The sequence below is a fragment of the Ylistrum balloti genome, unplaced genomic scaffold (assembly GCF_031769215.1).
Source record: "Ylistrum balloti isolate Yb309-2 unplaced genomic scaffold, AGI_CSIRO_Ybal_v1 Utg369982, whole genome shotgun sequence".
NCBI classification, from domain to species: Eukaryota; Metazoa; Mollusca; class Bivalvia; order Pectinida; family Pectinidae; genus Ylistrum; species Ylistrum balloti.
Genome location: NW_026782069.1, coordinates 223,890 through 242,090, shown reverse-complemented (window position 1 = coordinate 242,090; position 18,201 = coordinate 223,890). Strand labels below are relative to the sequence as shown.

The 18,201-nt window shown below is 36.3% G+C and overlaps 1 protein-coding gene across 1 annotated transcript in view; it reads right to left on the bottom strand.

The window, feature by feature from the left end:
* Window positions 1-17,939, bottom strand: part of LOC132547836 (arf-GAP with coiled-coil, ANK repeat and PH domain-containing protein 2-like) — a gene marked incomplete at its 3' end in the record, with an annotated part of 68,280 nt that extends 50,341 nt beyond the window's left edge. Inside the window, exons 1-7 of the mRNA XM_060211640.1 lie at window positions 17,798-17,939; window positions 10,635-10,692; window positions 8,793-8,851; window positions 6,524-6,584; window positions 4,903-4,920; window positions 2,339-2,392; window positions 501-559 (exon numbers count right to left, since the gene is read on the bottom strand). Of these exons, the coding sequence (XP_060067623.1) occupies window positions 501-559; window positions 2,339-2,392; window positions 4,903-4,920; window positions 6,524-6,584; window positions 8,793-8,851; window positions 10,635-10,692; window positions 17,798-17,850 (362 nt within the window). The remainder of the gene's footprint in view (window positions 1-500; window positions 560-2,338; window positions 2,393-4,902; window positions 4,921-6,523; window positions 6,585-8,792; window positions 8,852-10,634; window positions 10,693-17,797) is intronic.
* Between the last annotated feature and the right edge of the window lie 262 nt (window positions 17,940-18,201).

Here is an 18,201-nt window from a genome sequence, read left to right as displayed (position 1 = left end):
CACTCTTACAGTACAAGTTACAGCGTTAATCTTACTTTAGCACATATTTTGCTGAATGCATTGCACTAAAACTTGACTGCACTAATTTCTGTACATTGTTTATGTAGCAATAATTCATCATTCACTAATTTGTTAAAATAAATAAGGCGATAAAATTTGGTAGCACCTAAATAAGTTAATTTACAGTATACTGCATGTTGAACATTACATCATCCCATATCATAAGACTAATCACTGTATGGCATTGTTACAGTGAAACCTTACCAAAGTCAGATGTACATTACCAGCTCAGGAACTGCTAACAGCTAAGAATTATACCAGTAATGCAATCAAATTGAGGTTACCTCCCCTTATAACAGGATAAATATTGACAATGATATATACAAGTATTGAACAGCTTGTAGTTCCTTAAGGCAAGTTTGATATTAAACCTAACATGCTTTGCTGACTAACACCCATGAATGTCATCTGTAAGCTGTGCTATGCTTTAGTGTACTTACTTTTTGATAAAATTTGTCAGGTTTTTACACACAGATCTATTGGCTTGGTCCAAAAGTATCTGTTAGAAAGAAAAAGTAAATCTTATATCACAATGTATTATAACCAGAAATGTCTGTAAGACATGAAAGCACATCGACCAATGATCATCTCGGTATAAGGAGTACAACATGATGTTATTATACTAATAGGGTGAATATGAACCAAATCTGTAAAGAGGTTCTCAAGATATGATTTTGATTCTCAGGGAATGGACAGGTATACACAACACTATATTCCTGTCTATAATAGGACAAAGATATTAAAACATATGAGCACAATTCTAAATATATATTTACTTTAGTTTTTTCTTCACAAAAACAATTTTCTTAATGGACTTTTTTGTGCAATCTTGTGAAAATCATTTCTCTATGACAATCAAAGAATTAAAAGACTCACTGATCACATATGGCTGATGGGCTGTGGTACCTCAGTCAAAATAACATTGCACCCCCAAGTTAAGGTAAGATTTGGGTGGTACCGTCCCTATTAAAGGTGGTTTGAGGTGGAGATTGGAGGTGGGTGGTACCATCCCTATTAAAGGTGGTTTGAGGTGGATGGTACCGTCCCTATTAAAGGTGGTTTGAGGTGGTGATTGGAGGTGGGTGGTACCGTCCCTATTAAAGGTGGTTTGAGGTGGTGATTGGAGGTGGGTGGTACCGTCCCTATTAAAGGTGGTTTGAGGTGGTGATTGGAGGTGGGTGGTACCGTCCCTATTAAAGGTGGTTTGAGGTGGGGAGTGGAGGGGAGGAGTTCACTGGAACCGTCCCTATTAAAGGTGGTTTGAGGTGGTGATTGGAGGTGGGTGGTACCGTCCCTATTAAAGGTGGTTTGAGGTGGTGATTGGAGGTGGGTGGTACCGTCCCTATTAAAGGTGGTTTGAGGTGGTGATTGGAGGTGGGTGGTACCATCCCTATTAAAGGTGGTTTGAGGTGGAGATTGGAGGTGGGTGGTACCGTCCCTATTAAAGGTGGTTTGAGGTGGTGATTGGAGGTGGGTGGTACCATCCCTATTAAAGGTGGTTTGAGGCGGAGATTGGAGGTGGGTGGTACCATCCCTATTAAAGGTGGTTGGAGGTGGTGATTGGAGGTGGGTGGTACCATCCCTATTAAAGGTGGTTGGAGGTGGAGATTGGAGGTGGGTGGTACCATCCCTATTAAAGGTGGTTGGAGGTGGAGATTGGAGGTGGGTGGTACCATCCCTATTAAAGGTGGTTTGAGGTGGAGATTGGAGGTGGGTGGTACCATCCCTATTAAAGGTGGTTTGAGGTGGAGATTCGAGGTGGGTGGTACCATCCCTATTAAAGGTGGTTTGAGGCGGAGATTCGAGATGGGTGGTACCATCCCTATTAAGGGTGGTTTGAGGTAGAGACTGGAGGTGGGTGGTTCTATTCCTATCAAGGGTGGTTCGAGTTGGAGTTTTAAATTGGTTGGTTCCATCCCTATTCAGGGTTGTTTGTTGTAGAGATCGGAGGTAGGTGATACTATTTATATTTAGGGTGATTTGAGGAGATTGGAAGTTTAAGTTGTGATCAGAGGTGAGTGGTGCTATCCCTTTTCAGGATGGTTTGAGATTAAGTTCCATGGCGGGTGATTCTATTTATATCCTGGGTAGTTTGAGGTGTAGATTGTATGTGGGCGATTCTATTTATATTCTGGGTAGTTTGAGGTGTAGATTGTATGTGGGCGATTTTATTTATATTCTGGGTAGTTTGAGGTGATGATCCAAGGTAGGTGGTTCCATCCCTTAAATGATTGTTTAGGATTTTGAAAAAATATTATGTATATATCTGTATACTCACTGTAAAATACTTTAGCATTTCTGACATCTCATGAGCAAATTTATTCAAACAATTCTGAAAAATAAAGAACATTAGACAATTTAATGGCAATTTTAGCCTCAAACACAAATTCAGTCAAGGAATAGTCATTTTCAAAAGTGGACATTTGACTGTTTACTTCACCTGTATTTACACAGAAGTTAGGATGCTTACGATGCAGAACAAAGTTCATTTCTTTAATAAGCAACTATTTAAAATATTTCAAAGCCATTTTTTAAAATTGATTTACCAAGCCAAAATTTTATCAACATATATTGTTAACCTGTATATAAGGGGAAAAATGGCAAAGCTAAAGCACAATGCACTCCACGATGAATGGCGCTACTGAAGATGTCTTCATATTAGTTTATTAAAGGTCAATATTAGTCAACAATGCTTAAACATTAAGCTATCTGGGTATGATGGTACCACACAGAAACATTATCATACCAATTTACATGCATTTTCAAAAAAATATTTCTGCATATCTCTATGAGTTAAAGACATTTTAAATGCATTCCTAGTTTACCGAGAACAATAGTGGTCAATTAAATTTTTATTCAATTGTTGAAGACAAGCATACAGTAGGGGGAAAGCCTATCACCGAGTAAGGCTAAAAATAGAAAAGCATTACCAATGCAATACTACTGGAAAATGTTGATGGACAAGATCAGGGAGCTAGTTCTAATATGTGTAACATTTAATTACTACAAGAAATGTGCCCCCTGAAGTGGCCATCCTATTGTTTACCCTGTATAGAAACAGTACAGGCTATAGAGGCAAACAAAATACTATGTTTTTATTTCAAATTTGTAGCATTTGTTTATAACTTTGAAATTTCTACCAAAAAATACACAATATACAGTTTACGTCAGGAAATCTTACATGAATATTGATTGGATGGGAAAAGAAACCTATTTAAATTTAGTTTAAATCTAGTAGTATACCTGGTGGTTCAGGAGTTATTTACCTTGCTCTCATTTGGGAACATAACATTACTAATATGGATTGACCAAGATTTCAATGGTGGGTGTTACCGATGAAGCAGAAGACACTTACTCTTCTGGAACACTTGGTCTATTTCCCTTTTATTTCTTCGAGGTTGTTGGACTATTGTTTTCTTCTGTTCATATTTACCCTTATTTCATTGATTTTGAGTTTGGATTATAATTTTGTTATCTTGTCAGAATCAAGGTAACAAAAATGGTTTGTTAAAGTCCTTACATTTGTTATGTTAAAAGATCCTTAAAACTATTTAGATATTTTTCTACAACATTCCTTAAAAATTTTTTAATGGTGCATCACCTAGCACTTTCAAGGTAAACATAAGAACTATTTAGAGCAATACTCCCATTAGTTCTAATTAAATACTTAGTAGCAATACTTGTTCTTGTTTCTTATTTATAGAGATCTGCAGTTATTTTTCAGAAATTTGAGCATAAATTTGAGAGAAAGAAAAAAAAAAACAAAAAAAACAAAAAACTGAAGAACTTTCAACATGAAAGTCTGAGCCAAAATACGGAAAAGTTTTCTGCAATTCCAAGTAAGGTAATGGTTTATTTACAAAACAATTCAAATTCCATTCAGAGCCTTTACCCATAGATGTTCCATGCACCTGTTTCAAACTGGTGACATCTTTGAGAAAGAGACAGACAGAAGTGACAGACAAATGACAAATATTCTGCTACAATACCATCCTGGCTAAAAAAGTCTTTATAACCAATTAGAATTTAAAGGAATCCTTAGGTAAACTTTCAGAAATATCTTAGCAACTATGCAGCATGGGATGGGAGAATATAATGTGTTATTACTAAGCAAGTGTTAGCCAATTATTTTCTAAAAGAGTCCATTACTGATACCTCTGTGTGATATATCAACCCATCTGTAATATTTAAGCTTCACAGAGGCTGAGTGTTAAATTTGAAAAAAAATCTTATTCAAAGAGTTAGGTCTAGATATGAGACAAATGAAAACAATTGTTAGATCACAGCATTATTTCTGTATCCTACAAGACCAGCTGATCATTTGTAACACAACAGGCATACAGCACATTAGTGATGAGAGAGGTCTATCGAGAGATTGTGTTTCCTAGGAAACAAGTGCAAATATCTACAATACTTAATGTTTGTGTCAATAAAAGAGATAAAAAGCAAGCCAAACAAACTCAAGATGCATGGTACAAGATTAATGTACAATTCATTAGAAAATAAACAAGGGAAATTTGATAAATATCCACCGATACAAAGAATTGAACAATTTACGAATCAACATTTTGCCAAAATGTAGAAGAGATTATTCATAATTGTTTTGTGAAAATGTAATTAAGAAATTTATTCTATCAATATCTGAATATCAGATATTGAATCAAAACCAAACAATAATCATTTAATTTATAGCACATTGTATAACTAATATAAATGAATGAAAAAATTTGAGAGATTTCCCTTATTTAGACAAGACAGATTGTTGTACACATGACATTCTAAAAACACAAGTTTTGGTGCAATGTGGAGCTAGAACTGAACTAGCAGCCTGTCTGTACTTACACACACTTTCGAATCATCCTGCATTAAGAAAGCAGGGAATATGTCAAAGGTTTTTGTGTACAGTATAACTGTAGGTCACGGTGTCAAGGTCAAGGTCGGTAGAAAGAGGTCACAGCATGTATATAATTGAGTTTTTTTTTTAGGTCAAAATTGGTTGAAAGAGGTTGCAATTTCTGGGATACACAAGTCTGAGCTACCACTGCATAATCCAAAGGGCTAAGCCTTCATTTCAGTTCCATAGGGAGCCCTGTTTTACAGATGGCGAAGGAGAAGTGAAAAGACCAGTCTGACTTCTGACACTTTATCAACAGTAAACATGGTACAATACTATATATGATAAACCAACTTTATCAAATCTGAATTCAATAGGTGTTTTGCGTGTTTGTTTCAATATTACATGAAGGTCAATCACAGTTACTTAAAAGCTTGAAAAGCTTCATATACAGGTAACCCAGTAACTGAAGTCAAACATATCAGTGATCTCCATATGGAATTAAACTCTCATAAAAATAATTCCACTAAACAGCAATAAACAGATTTATGATGTTTCAATTCACAACAACTGTTTTTCACAATTGTGCTTTTATTACTAAATTTGAAGGAGTAAATTGCACATGAAAGAGACACAGCAGATCCCTGTGTTAACATGAAGCCAAAATTTAACTGTCAAATTGAATTATTGTCCATTCTTATCACTAGGGTCATATGTATTCAGCAATAATCCCAGGGATGAGCTTTAACCTTAATCTTTCAATATGTTTATCATATATCTGATTATGCCTAGCATAGCTTAGCTACAACTTGTAAATAACACAAAAAAACCAAGAAATCAAGATGTTGATGTTTCAATTACAGACACCTGTTATTTAAACTTCTAGTATCTGTATATACACATGCTATTTAAAGAGTATTAATGATTTGTATGTAACTAGATGTGGGAAATTATAAACATGGAATCTGTATTGACACCTCCTATTTACACTCATGGTATAAATATAGACAGGTGTATTAATGATTTGTATGTAACTAGATGTGGGAAATTATAAACATGGAATCTGTATTGACACCTCCTATTTACACTCATGGTATAAATATAGACAGGTGTATTAATGGTTTGTACGTAACTAGATGTGGAAAATTATAAACATGGAATCTGTATATAGACACCTCCTATTTACACTCATGGTATAAATATAGACAGGTGTATTAATGATTTGTACTTATCAAGACGTGACTAATTATATTCCCCACAAATATATATATAGATACATGCTATTTATAATTTTCCTACAAAAGTCCTTGTCACACACGTTTTGTGGAATACATTTCTAGCACACTCACTGAAGTTGAAAATAATGCTGTGATTTGTATGATAATCCAGTTAACCTTAATCTAACAAAATGACAAATAATTCAAATCAAACATTCATCAGAAATTACACACATAAAAAGTCTAATTTGAAAATGCAATAATTTTTCTGTTAAATCAGGAAAAAAGAAACTAAGTGATATCAAAGAATTACTAAATTTTACATTATGCAGTGTAGTTTTGGATCAAATAAAAAAAATATGACAAAAATCTCTCCCCTCTCCACCCCCTAAAATATTTTTCATTTACTTACCACAATCAGATCATCATCTTTGAAATAAGAGGCCAGGTCTCGTATCCCAATCACAAAGTCACTGAAAAAAGACCAAGTAAAACATGAAAATGTTGAGAACGATATCCATATACCATATTTATTCCATTAAAATAGTGTAATGATGAGTCTTTAATGGTGAATGGTTCTGCTGTGACATAACAAGGATCTTAATTGCTGCCAAGTTTTAGCTGTTCCCCTGACAAGGTTAACTACATCATGTAAGATGAGGACTTCACTCAATATCACTGGATACCTAACAGTTAATAAATGTTGTCCAAAATTGTGTGGTTATGTAAATATAAGTAATAAAGTGTTCTTTTTTAAATAAAGTTATAGTTGATATAGATAGTACCGAGATCTTACAGCAGATATTCCATTAAATCCTAATAAATTTAAGGGAATAAGTCGAGTCAATAGTAATTATAGTGGAAACAATTTAATGTCATTTTGGTTAATTTCACTTTCTGGTTAATATCATGTTTTCTTGAAACACCAATTTTTTTTTCCCTAAATATTCTATGTTTATATACAGCCAATCACATGAAGGAAACACCTTATTGTTTAAATAACACCTAGAGGAAACTATTATTCTTAGATAAATGAGCAGGGTGATATAATTATAGGATTTCGACCAGGGTTATATAATTATAGGATTTCGACCTGGGTTATATAATTATAGGATTTTGACCAGGGTGATATAATAATAGGATTTCGACCAGGGTTATATAACTATAGGATTTTGACCAGGGTTATATAACTATAGGATTTCAACCAGGGTGATATAATAATAGGATTTCGACCAGGGTGATATAATAATAGGATTTCGACCAGGGTTATATAATTCTAGGATTTTGACCAGGGTTATATAATTATATTATTCTGGCCAGGGTTATATAATTTTAGGATTTCAACCAGGGATATATAATCATAGGATTCTGGCGAGGATTTTATCATGATAGGATTTCGACCAGGGTTATATAATTATAGGATTTCGACCAGGGTTATATAATTATATTATTCTGGCCAGGGTTATATAATTTTAGGATTTCAACCAGGGATATATAATCATAGGATTCTGGCGAGGATTTTATCATGATTTTCGACCAGGGTTATAAAATTATAGGATTTCGACCAGGGTTATAAAATTATAGGATTTCGACCAGGGATATATAATCATAGGATTCTGGCGAGGATTTTATCATGATAGGATTTCGACCAGGGTTATATAATTATAGGATTTCGACCAGGGTTATATAATTATAGGATTTTGATCAGGTTTATGTAATTATAGGATTTCACAGGATTTGCTTTTTCATGTGTGGTTATGAAATGAGTCTGAGAATATTTTATTTTAGAATCTGGTAAACCAAACTGGAAATATTGTGTTAAATTTAGTAAGTGACAAATAAAATGAAAACAAACTTCAGTTCTTTTTTATAAAAATTACTTCTTCAGCAACTATTGCAGAGAACCTTTTTTTTCCTTTGTGACATAAGAAGTACTGTTAGTTCTTCATCTCTGATCTCTTTTGTGGTGTCATGTGGGTTTGAGTCATCATGTGATCATCTGATCCTGATGTCACAACAGGTTATATCACACAAGCTAATACACATTGGTTTAAATAATCACTAAATGAAACAGCAATCCTAGATAGATAGGCACACACAGCATCGTAGAAACGTGAACTAAGTCTTATGGACAAGTGCAGAGGCAATATTCATAAAATCATACCCAGAACTATTTATCTTCTGATCAAAATCTATTGAGAGGATGACCAATTGGGGGGGTTTATGAGATAGGTTGGTTGGTTGACAGGTTTTCTGTCTCTCTGACTCCTGCTGTGTCTGGGTATGAGATATCTTGCACGAAAGCTTTAAATTTGTAAAGTAGTCAACAGTGACCTTTGACCTTAAATATTGACCACTGGCTACCAAAACGTCACCAGGTTTAGACCTAGGTGGAAGGATGCTATGGTATGGATGTGAAGTAACTCTGTCCATTGGTTTGATCGTGAGATCTCTTCACTATAAGGTTATCATGTACCAAGTGATTATTACATATCTCATCCCACTCCCATCCCCATATGTGAGGGGTACAATTATGATTTTGGGTGTTTACATGGTGGAAATGTTACAGGAATTTTGCTGAAAAAAGTAAAGGTGAAACACTCTTTAATTAATGAGCAGAAGTTAAACCAGAATGCAGTAATCAATGGGAAATGTGATTCTTTTTTAAAGTAAAATCAAACCTGCTTGCTCTTTTAAAAGACTTGCCAGTCTCTATCATCGAAGTGCATAGCTTCACCATCTGAAACAAAGAATGATACAAGAGTTGCAGTGACAAAGAATGATCTACAAGATTTCTCAATGCAAACTTAAAAAAAAAATCTAAAATGACCTTGATAACAACTTTTCTAATATTTTAGGTCCTATTATGATATTAATTAAATGATTACCAGCCCCAGTCCCCCTTCTGCCATACTTAGTAATGAATCAGTCATGTCAAGCACTTTACCTATATGGCGGACATGAGTAACACACATTGCATCAGTGAGGGATCTGCCTGGTGATATTTCTGAGAACTTCTTTTAAGATTTTAAGAATTCTTTGAAGTCAAGACAACTGAGACACAAGTATTCTAGTGAAGGGTATTACAATTGTCAACTCTAGCAGTGTGACCATATAAGTACCAGCAAGCACTTGAAATATTGTCATTATTCCAAGGACATTCAAAATGACAGCCATATGTAATAAGATAGGCAGATCCAAACACAACTTCAGTGAGAGATAATATGATTACATCAACAAAATTCAACAAAACTATTATAAAGCTGTAGAAGGATACAAGGATAGTAAAAGAGACATAACAGACAAAAAAACCCAAACTAAGTGGATGTGTACAATGTAAATCAGTGAGTGATGAAAACAATTGTTATGCTTCAGAAATTGCAATAGTAAATGTGTAAGTTGCCCACAGTTGTTGATATTGTAGATATTATTCAAACCTAAATGATGATCATGATAATAATAGGGTGTAGGAATGGGGCCTTTCAAGTCTTAGATGAAACTTTTATTTAAAATTATCTAAACTTAAAAGAGACAGGGTTTAAATGACACACAATTTTTTTTAATGATGCAGCTGACATTCACCTGATCATGTAAGCAGTCACGTGAATTGATCCGTTTAAGATATTTTGATTTCAGATTTGTCAATGGTCAATGAAAATTGCAAATGAAAAAGAGGCCCAGAGGGCCTGTATCGCTTACCTGGATCTTTATGACCAACATTACTATATCTGTGCATATGTTCCACGTTTAACACATTTGACCCTTGTGACCTTGACTATGGGTCAAGGTCATTTCTTTTACTTTCTTGAACTTCATTAAAGGAACATACTGGCAAGATATATTGATTCTAGGCTTTTCGATATTTCAGAAGAAAATGTTTAAACGTTTTAACACATTTGACTCCAGTGACCTTGAAGATTGGTCAAGGTCATTTCTTTTAGCAAACTTTGTAGGACACCATAAAAGGAACATAGTAGCCTAATATAATGATACTAGGCCTTTCGGTATTTTGGAAGAAGTTATTTAAATGTTTTAACACATTTGACCTTTGTGACCTTGAATATGGGTCAAGGTTATTTTTTTTGGCAAAATTTGTTTGGCTTCATCAAAGGAACCTTCCAGCCAAATATAATGATTCTAGGCCTCCTGGTATTTTGAAAGAAGTCGGCTAAAGGTTTAACACATTTGACCTCTGTGACCTTGAATATGGGTCAAGGTTATTTCTTTTTGCAAACTTTGTTTGCCTTCATCAAAGGAACCTTCCAGCTAAATATGATAACTCTACGCCTTTCAGTGTTTCAGAAAAAGTTGTTTAAATGAAAAGTTGACGGACACCAGACGGAAGGACGATGGATGACAGACAACAGACCGACGACGGATGCTGCGCTATGGCATAAGCTCACCTAGCCAAAGGGCCAGGTGAGCTAAAAATCTTTAATATAATTTCACTTACAATCATCAGTGTTGTCCTGACTTACATCCCAAATATCACTAATACATATTTACTACCTCTAAAAACTTACCCTTTCTAGCCGTGCTTCTAGGATCTCCAAGTCGTTCTCGGATCCTTCCAAGGAGGTCCTGAAAACACAAACAAATAACAACATTACAACTAAGCCTAAATAGAGGCATTGTGTTGATAATGAGTCATACTTAATTTGGTGGGCTATAAAATGTGTGCTTGTTTCAGGTGCTGATCATGAGTTGAGAAGAACTTAACTGGCGGTTATTTGATCTAAAATGTATATGTACATGTTTCAATCACAAATTCATTGTAGTTTTCAGTCTATTATTATGCAACTTTAAGTTCCTGTTTATCATAATTTTGGGGAAAAAAAATGTAGCCAATGATAAGAAGGCAATATGACTAATCAGTCCCATGTATCAATGTTTCTTGGGTCATCAGTGGGCGAGATATTAATTCTGTTTTAAAGTTCTACAGTGTGTATTTTATTGTGCATTTGTTGAAAATAAATTAAATAATCATTTTCATCATTACTGATATTACGTGGTATGTATACGTGTACTAATGTACAACTGTTTCTATTGATGAAACCTATACCTCTGTTTATAACAATGTACAGTTACCCTACACCTGTTACCCTATACCCACCACATTACACCCTTATAATATAAAATATTGAAGTATTGTATACAAAGTACTTAAACAGCATAACTTTTCTTCCTTTTTTGGTCAATGGTCGGGCCAAAATCAAATACTGTCTAAAGTTTTAAAGTTAAAGCTAAATTAAATGCTATAATTTCAGGGTGAACCCGGTGATGACAAATATTTTGATGATCAGAGTATAAAAATAATCTTGGGTAAGTGTTTTCATACTACAGTACAGTATCTAGGAATATCCAGCAGCTATATATTATTGGGCTGATAAAGCCCCCATCAACAACTACCATTGTAAATAAATTTTACAATCTAGTGTAAAATCCTTTATAATACACAGGTTTACCTACAACCAGGAAGCCAGAACAACTTGTTTCCTATTTAAAATCCTTGTAGCTCTGAATCAGTGACTTAAAGGTCATGATTAACACTCTATGTCACAATGGAACCTGTCTGTGTCTTGTCTGTAATCTATAAGTATCGGGTGTAGGGTAACGGATGTAGGGTAACGGGTGTAGGGTAATGGGTGTAAGGTAATGGGTGTAGGGTAATGGGTGTAGGGTAACGGATGTAGGGTAACGGGTGTAGGGTAATGGGTGTAAGGTAATGGGTGTAGGGTAATGGGTGTGGGGTAACGGGTGTAGGGTAACGGATGTAGGGTAACCGGTGTAGGGTAATGGGTGTAAGGTAATGGGTGTAAGGTAATGGGTGTAGGGTAATGGGTGTGGGGTAACGGGTGTAGGGTAATGGGTGTAGGGTAACAGGTGTAGGGTAATGGGTGTAGGGTAATGGGTGTAAGGTAATTGGTGTAAGGTAACAGGTGTAGGGTAATGGGTGTAAGGTAACAGATGTAGGGTAATGGGTGTAGGGTAATAGGTGTAGGGTAATGGGTGTAGGGTAATAGGTGTAGGGTAATGGGTGTAGGGTAATTGGTGTAGGGTAACAGGTGTAGGGTAATGGGTGTGGGGTAATGGGTGTAGGGTAATGGGTGTAGGGTAATGGGTGTAGGGTAACGGATGTAGGGTAACGGGTGTAGGGTAATGGGTGTAAGGTAATGGGTGTAGGGTAATGGGTGTAGGGTAACGGGTGTAGGGTAATGGGTGTGGGGTATGGGTGTATGGTAACAGGTGTAGGGTAATGGGTGGGGTGTAAGGTAATGGGTGTAGGTGTAGGGAAATGGGTGTAAGGTAATTGGTGTAGGGTAATGGGTGTAGGGTAACATGTGTAGGGTAATGGGTGTAGGGTAACAGGTGTAGGGTAATGGGTGTAGGGTAATGCGTGTAGGGTAATGGGTGTGGGGTAACAGTTGTAGGGTATTGGGTGTAGGGTAATGGGTGTAAGGTAACAGGTGTAAGGTAATGGGTGTAGGATGGGTGTAGGGTAATGGGTGTAGGGTAACAGGTGTAAGGTAATGGGTGTAGGATGGGTGTAGGGTAATGGGTGTAAGGTAACAGGTGTAAGGTAATGGGTGTAGGGTAATGGATGTAGGTTCACATGTGTAGGGTAATGGGTGTGGGGTAACAGGTGTAAGGTAATGGGTGTAGGGTAATGGGTGTAGGGTAACGGATGTAGGGTAACGGGTGTAGGGTAACAGGTGTTAGGTAATGGGTGTAAGGTAATGGGTGTAGGGTAATTTGTGTAAGGTTATGGGTGTAGGGTTATGGGTGTAGGGTTATGGGTGTATGGTATTGGGTGTGGGGTAATAGATGTAGGGAAATGGGTGTAAGGTAATTGGTGTAGGGTAATGGGTGTAGGGTAACATGTGTAGGGTAATGGGTGTAGGGTAATGGGTGTGGGGTAACAGGTGTAAGGTAATGGGTGTAGGGTAATGGGTGTGGGGTAACAGGTGTAAGGTAATGGGTGTAGGGTAATGGGTGTTGAGTAATGGGTGTAGGGTAATGGGTGTGGGGTAACAGGTGTAAGGTAATGGTTGTAGGGTAATGGGGTGTGGTGTAACAGGTGTAGGGTAATGGGTGTGGGGTAATGGGTGCAGGGTAATGGGTGTTAGGTAATGGGTGTAGGGTAATGGGTGTGGGGTAACAGGTGTAGGGTAATGGGTGTGGGATACTGGGTGTAGGGTAATGGATGTAGGGTAACAGGTGTGGGATAACGGGTGTAGGGTAATGGGGGTGGGTTAACAGGTGTAGAGTAATGGGGTAACTGGGAGTGTAAATGAGTATAGGGTAACAGGTGTAGGTTATTGGTGTAAGGTTATGAGTGTAGGGTAACTGGAAGTGTAGGGTAACAGGTGTAGGGTTATGAGTGTAGGGTAATTGGTGTAGGGTAATGAGAGTAGGGTAAAGAGTGTTGTGACAATGTTATTACTGACAAAGTGATTCCACAGCCCCATGTCAGTCACTATCAACATCTCTTGATCATGTATTTGAATATTTCAGGGAAAATATTGGAATAAACCCTTTCTACAAAGTTTACGGCTCAAATTTAAGTAATTACTTGGGTTATTTTTTGTATTTTACATAAATGTGCAATCCTACACACTTCCTTGTTTTTCTTCAGCTGTATTTATTGCGGACTTAAGTTACAAAAATTTAGTGATTGAAAAATGAAGTTTTGCTTTCATACAGGCTGCATTATATTGTCCATTTTATTTATAAGTTTGATTTTAAAGCTTGCATTTGGAATGATTCCAATTTCACACACATATAAATACCATTCTACTACTTATAACGTAGGATGAAAATATACTGGCTTTTCCACAAAACTTGAAACTGAATGTTTGGAATGCATCAATCGTTAATACGCAGAAGGATTAAGGTAGAAAAGCCAACACAGTTCATTATGACATGGATGGATATGAGATTCCTTTACTTATCAGCTGGATACCCAGGAGTCTGTAGGGTGACTGAGTTGGGCAAATATGAGGGGCCTTTACTCTTCAGCTGGGTACCCAGAAGTATGTAGGCTGAGTTGGGAGTTTATATTAATACCATCAACAATAGGATTTCCAACATCAACATTACAGAACAGGGAATATAAAACACATTGCTACTGAATGCCTGACAGGAATCAATTCCAGGCAGGACCTTCCTTCGACAATATCAGAAATCAAATCACAAATCTGAAAGGTACATATTACCGTAAATTTGCGGGTATAGTGCACACTCTGGTATAATGCGCAGGTACTTTCTTGGAGTCAGATTAAAAAAAAACAAATTTCCACAGAAAGATTAATTGATAACTGGTACCGTGATGAAACAGTTGTGGTTTGATCCATTGATAATGAGGAAACCACAATCATCCTGACCCTAACATATTTAATTACCTTATGTAAACAAATTCACACAGGTGCCTGACTTAACAAGCATGAAAGGCTTGGCTAATTGGATAATTAACTGTTCTAAACAGGTAACACATTGAGTATGAGGAAATTGATGACACTCGGCATGGGCTAAACGCCTGCTATTGGTCAGAAAACAATGTTGTTTTAACTGTCTGCAAATTTTCAATCCTACTTTGTCCCCATATCTGTACCTACCGTGGTATTCGAAGGTACTTAATTATAGATTGTATACACCGACTTTGACATGGGGAAACAGCGAACATTGTTTGCAGCGAAAGAAAAACTGGACGTCGTTGAGTACGCTGAGAGACTTGGGTTTCGTGCCGCCGGTCGCCACTTCGAGATTTGAGAGTCAAATATCAGGGCATGGAAGAAAAAAAGGAATGTCTAAAGTCCCAACCACTGTCCAGAAGGGCTGACAGAAGTGCCACAGCGAAACACCCAGAGATGGAGAGAGCTGTCCAACTTTGTATGCGATCGCTGTCAGTACAACAGAACTGTGCCTGCAGGTCATGAAGACTACGAAGACCGACACTGCTTACTTTCTATCTACTTTCAGACACTACGAGGCCTATAGCTGCGACCAATAGTAAGACTGTGACTATTCGAGAAACGAAAAAAAAATTATATTCATCATAATGCTAGCCGGTATGGCCGATGATTAAAACATTGGAAATTTATTCTATTTTCTTTTATCTCCAAACTGTCGTAAATGACCGACGACTCTTACATATAACTTTTTGAAGGGAGGTAATCCAATATGGCGTACGCAGAACTCGGGAATGATAACCCCAAGAATGGCATGTTCCTACATATAATGTGCACCCCATTCTCAACACGACAGTTTTAGCTTGAAAAAGTGTGCACTATACGTGGAAATTTACGGTATATATATATATGTTTACATTACGTCATAATGTTGTTACCAAGACATTAAAGTAATCGCCTGAAGATAGCCGAGACATGGCCTGAAAACGTTAGCGATAATCAAGTTTATTTGCCTTGTTGGCCTTTTATGTTTACATATTTAAACGATACACAATGTTCTCATCTAATTGAACTATATATTTATATATGAAACAGATATATCCCTTCCCTCTGGGCCTTTTGGTTTTTGAGAAGAGGTTGTTTTAAATATTTTGACATATTTCACCCTTGTGTCCTTGAAAGTGGATCAATGTCATTAATTTTAACAAACTTAGTAACCCCTCATGCAGGCATGCTACAAGCCCAATATCTCTAACTCTTTTGACATATTTGACACCGGTGACCTTGAAAGTATATCAAGGTCAATAATATGAACAAGCTTGGTAGCCCTTCATGCCAGCATGTTAGAGTCCCAGTATCAGCACTCTAAGCCTTTTGGTTATTGAGAAGAAGTTGAAAATGTCAATTGTTTATGACGGACAACACATGACAGACACTGCCAGACAAAAGGCGATCACAATAGGTCACTTGAGATTTCATTTCAGGTGACCTAAAAACTGTATATCTGCATCTTGCATCTGATGCATCAACACAAGAAATTAGAAAGTAACTCCTTTTTATAGCTGGGTCTGGGAAGGGAGACAAATCAGTACAGCATCAGATCTGACAACTTCAGGTAAAGATTCTGTAGCATACATATGTATTTAACCTCCTATATGTTGTCTAGTGAAGATTTATCATCATGGGAACAGCAAATGAAGCTTGTGACTACCTCATAATTAATGACACAGGGGAAGTCCATCACTTGCCATCCAGAGCAATAAAGGTGAAATATTTGCACATGGGGCAAGAAGCCTAGCAATCTATCCCATGCAAGGAAACCTTTATTACAGTGAGACAAAAATCTTAATTAAGTTTCAAATCTGACTATAAGTAAACCTATCAGAGTTAATCATCAGACAAATACTTTACAGTTCAAACTGAAAATTGATCATGACCCTGCTTTGAAAGTAAGATTCGCAAGACTTATCAAAGCATAGTCCTATTACTCATTCCAGAAATTACAAACACCTATGTAAAGTGTTAAATCATGTTTATAGTATTTCACAACATTTAGATGCATTTTCATATTTATTAATTTTTCAAATTTTGAAGTTTTACAAGTAGAGAAAATACCATTTCCCTCTAAAAGCAGCATGGGTTGCAGATGTACAGAGGCAGGAATGGATGTCTGTTTGGTTAGTTTTTTCCCTTTTAACAGCTGGTAGTTCATTGCTTTTGCCCTCAATTTCCTATAACATCCCAAACATTGATTCAAATGTGTTTGTTGACTTTTAAATATTCATGACATTAAATTAAGTTCATTCATTCCCTCTCCAGCCCTGCTAGATACCTGCATGTCTACCTATATTGGACACATAGATACATGAACTGTGTCTCTCCAATATAACTATAGGTACTATATGTATATGTAACAGAGGTCATTATTCATTTCATCTTTACTAGGGTTAGAACCCAGGGCCCCTGGCTTACTACTCTGATGCTCAACTGATCAAGCTAATGAGAGGTTCTTTCTAGCTGAGTGGTATATTGCAGCTAGTATTTACCTGGGTTACATACTTTCCCTACAGAAAATAACTTGTACTTGAGTTTCCAAGGGTTAAAGCAATGTTTGCTGGAACAATGCTAAGTATTATTCCCAAGTCCCTACATTGGGACCAATATAGCAGAGGTCAATATTTATTTCAATGCCTCTGCTAGGATTTGAACCCGGGACCCTGACTTACTAGTATGATACTCAACCAATTGAGCTAAAGAGTTCTCCTTAGCCAGTGGTATGTTGTGACTAGTATTTTACCAGCGTTACATATCTGTAAACATCTAACTTGTATAGAATTATACAGCCATCTGTAATCATATTATGATTAAGTAGTTAATATCTACATAGAGCTGTAATGATTGATATAATTATCGACATTCATGATGTATTTATGTTGTTCAATTTCCATTATAACATTATCAAAGTATGTATGGAACACAGCCAAATAAGTCGTGATGTTACCAACTCTTAATACTGTAGTAGATTGTATGATTAAATGGCGATAGTGGTTATGATCACATTACAAACATCAAAGAAGTTATTTAGGTATTACTCATTCCGTAATTCTGGTAGGGAACGTATAACTAAATGAATATATAAAAATAATTTTCAATCCCACATCTTTGAAACTAAAGAGATAACATAATGAAGGTCAATTTAGAGAGAATTAAAAGTCACGACAGCTGGCAGTAGCAACCGATGCTGATCGGGGCACCTGCAACACAACATAGCATCTCACCTGAACTTCGGCGAATCCTTGAGACATTCTCTGAAGTCAATAGTGGGTCTCATTATTAACAATTGAAACGATTAGTTGAGTGTAAAATGTGTCTCTAAATGGGTCTTCATTTCCAGATTATCGATAATACTAAACTCTGTAAGTTCATCTATTGACGCCTACTTCCATTTTAGTTTATTTTCAATGACGTAGGGGGCGCTGCTAAAATCAAGAGAAAAAAATCGTAATATATTTTGAAGAATAATTTGTGGCTGCTAATAAAATATCTTTTATTTTGACAAAATATCGTTAAAATAGACAGTAACCTTAAGATAATGAATTAATCGCGAATGTCAGTTTGGAGGCTATATACGTTCGGTAGATCTTTGATGAATTCATAACGATTAAGAAAACGTCCGAGAGCT